The sequence below is a fragment of the Penaeus chinensis genome, chromosome 8, assembly GCF_019202785.1.
Source record: "Penaeus chinensis breed Huanghai No. 1 chromosome 8, ASM1920278v2, whole genome shotgun sequence".
Classification (NCBI taxonomy): Eukaryota; Metazoa; Arthropoda; class Malacostraca; order Decapoda; family Penaeidae; genus Penaeus; species Penaeus chinensis.
Genome location: NC_061826.1, coordinates 41768604 through 41771103, shown reverse-complemented (window position 1 = coordinate 41771103; position 2500 = coordinate 41768604). Strand labels below are relative to the sequence as shown.

The 2500-nt window shown below is 26.0% G+C and overlaps 1 protein-coding gene across 3 annotated transcripts in view; it reads left to right on the top strand.

Annotated features, from left to right (window-relative positions):
- The first annotated feature begins 1165 nt into the window (after positions 1–1165).
- Positions 1166–2500, top strand: part of LOC125028147 — a 13813-nt gene continuing 12478 nt past the window's right edge. Inside the window, exon 1 of one of the 3 annotated variants that reach the window (XM_047617505.1) lies at positions 1166–1424. In XM_047617505.1, the coding sequence (XP_047473461.1) occupies positions 1408–1424 (17 nt within the window). In that variant the 5' untranslated portion in view covers positions 1166–1407. The remainder of the gene's footprint in view (positions 1425–2500) is intronic. The other 2 variants (XM_047617502.1, XM_047617503.1) reach the window with 2 other exon arrangements.

The following is a 2500-nucleotide window of genomic DNA, read 5'->3' as shown; positions in this document are numbered from 1 at the left end:
TTGATTGTCCGCGTGCAGTGATTCAAGGGTACTCAAATTGTTATTAATATTATGATTCATTGTTGTCGTTGTTATTTTCTTATTATTATTATTTCTTTTTTATTTCTGTATGCCCTTCTGGGGACTCAGGCATCAAATTCTGTTGTATTCTGTTGGAAAATTGGCTGTAACATTTATGTATGGGTTAATGTATGGATGCTGGTTATATTTATATTATGGATAGTTTTTACTATTTCTATTCACGAATTTCACTTTTTCTGCTACTCTATCCATTCATATAATCTTCTTCTTGAAATTCTTCTTTAATTCCATATTTCTATAACTACGTTTATCATTTCTTTGGCGTTTTTTTAGATTTTGTCTCGTGTTTTGGACCAAGACTGGCGTTTCATCCCCGTAGATTTAAAAACAATAATTTCCAAATCAACATTATATAATACTCATATATTATACGTTTAATTTCGTCATAACTCTGGCATTTGAATTTTCAATTTACATCTTCTTCATTTTTCTGTAGAATATATATTTCTTCAGTATAGTTTATATATTACGCATACGACTCAACAATTGTTTTAGGTAATGTAACATAGCAGACAAATTTATCATTAATTGTCACATGCAGACACTTTTATGAATATATGTTCTAATCATTTTACTGGGAAAACATAAAACTGGAATACAGTTCTCGAATTCTTCACATAGAATAGGGGGTGATAAAATTGAATCAGGGTCCGCCATTTTTCAAAGAAAATATTTTCCCCATTTCATGACACGGGGATTTCTTAATATCATTTCTGATTTCATTCACTAAAGATTTGTCGATTTTTATTAAGCAAATCTTTGTTAGGAAAAATGAAATTACGTAAAAACGACATACTGTCACAAAATTCACAAATAACACGAATAAGTAATATGATATATAAAGATAACATGCGAATGATATTAAATAAAATAGTAATGAAAATGATGATACTAGAAAGAAAGTATAAACGAGAAAAGTATAAAACCCTTTAGAAATAGAATTGCTCTAAAGGTCGTTAACACAAACAGGAATTAAGGACGAAAGCCGTTAGCAATATAAAACAAAACAATTCTTAAAATACAAACACAAAAACAAATAGAATCAAACAAAACAACAGACAAAAAGAAAAGCTGATAATACAATACCCCAAAAAAAAAAAAAAAGATTTTAAAAAATCACTTACACAAACGGGAAATAATAACGAAATTATTTGAATTTTTTGAGATTGCGCAGTTGATAAAACTCCATTTAATCCTGAAGAGAAGACGCCAGTTTTGATTATTTATTATTTACCTTAATTAATACCCACAATTAACAGTTAAATACCATACCTGTCTTTACTCATTTGTGAATTGGATATGTTGTCGTAGAGAGAAAATGACGTAATGAGCTTAAGGAAAAGGTAAATATATATAGTTTTAACATTGTTATGACCAAGTCGTAGTTGCAATTAGAACTGTAATTAAGGTTAAAATTATTATTTTTTTAGTGTGTGTGTGATATGTTGTTAGTGATATTATAAGATTTTTTTTTTTCTTTTCTTTTCTAGGGTATTTTAAGGTCCAGGTTAACCGTAACGTTATTTGTGTTATTTATGTTGTATTTATGGTGTTCTTTTGTCCTTTTGTCCACTATTTTGTGATTTATTAACATTTTAGGACATAAGGTTATAGTTAAGAGATCTACAGTGTGTGTTTTGTTGTTACTGTTGGTTAAATTATGCCCCAAAAAAATTTTCAATGTTATTTACTTATATAATGTTTAGGTTATTGTAGTATTGTATTTACAATTTTACTATACAGTATTGTATATTGTTTTGTATTATTGTATTATATAATGTTTAGGTTAATGTATTTTATTGTATGTAGGTTATTGTATATGTATAATATGTTATTGTATATAGGTTATTGTATTGTGTTATTGTATATAGGTTATTGTATTGTGTTATTGTATATAGGTTATTGTATTGTGTTATTGTATATGTTGTTTATTTATATGTTTTATATTTGTGAGATTAAGCCTCTCTTTTTACAGCAAAAATTTATAAAGGATTTTTTTCCCAGTGTTATTCAAGGTCATATCTAATTTAATTTTTATTTCTAATGTATATTTTCTTTTTTTTTGCATATTTATATATTTAACTTACAGTAACAGATTATAAAAGATTTTACTTTATTTTCATCTATCTGTTAAAGAATTTGTGACATAGTCCTAGTAAATGACATGACAGTGTGACTTTTATCATTAATAACCACTGATTATAATAATATTCTGTTTAATTTGTTTTTATTTCATTTAACTTAGTGGAAATGTAAGCTATATAAAAGGAATTTAAAGTTTGTGTTATGTATAGCTTAAATAAACTTTTATGAGTGAATAATTATTTTGTTTTTGGTTTTGAAAATTCATATGGCTTCTATTTAATATTTATTTACTTAATCAAAGCTTTTGGGAATTTATGAGGATACATTTCACCAT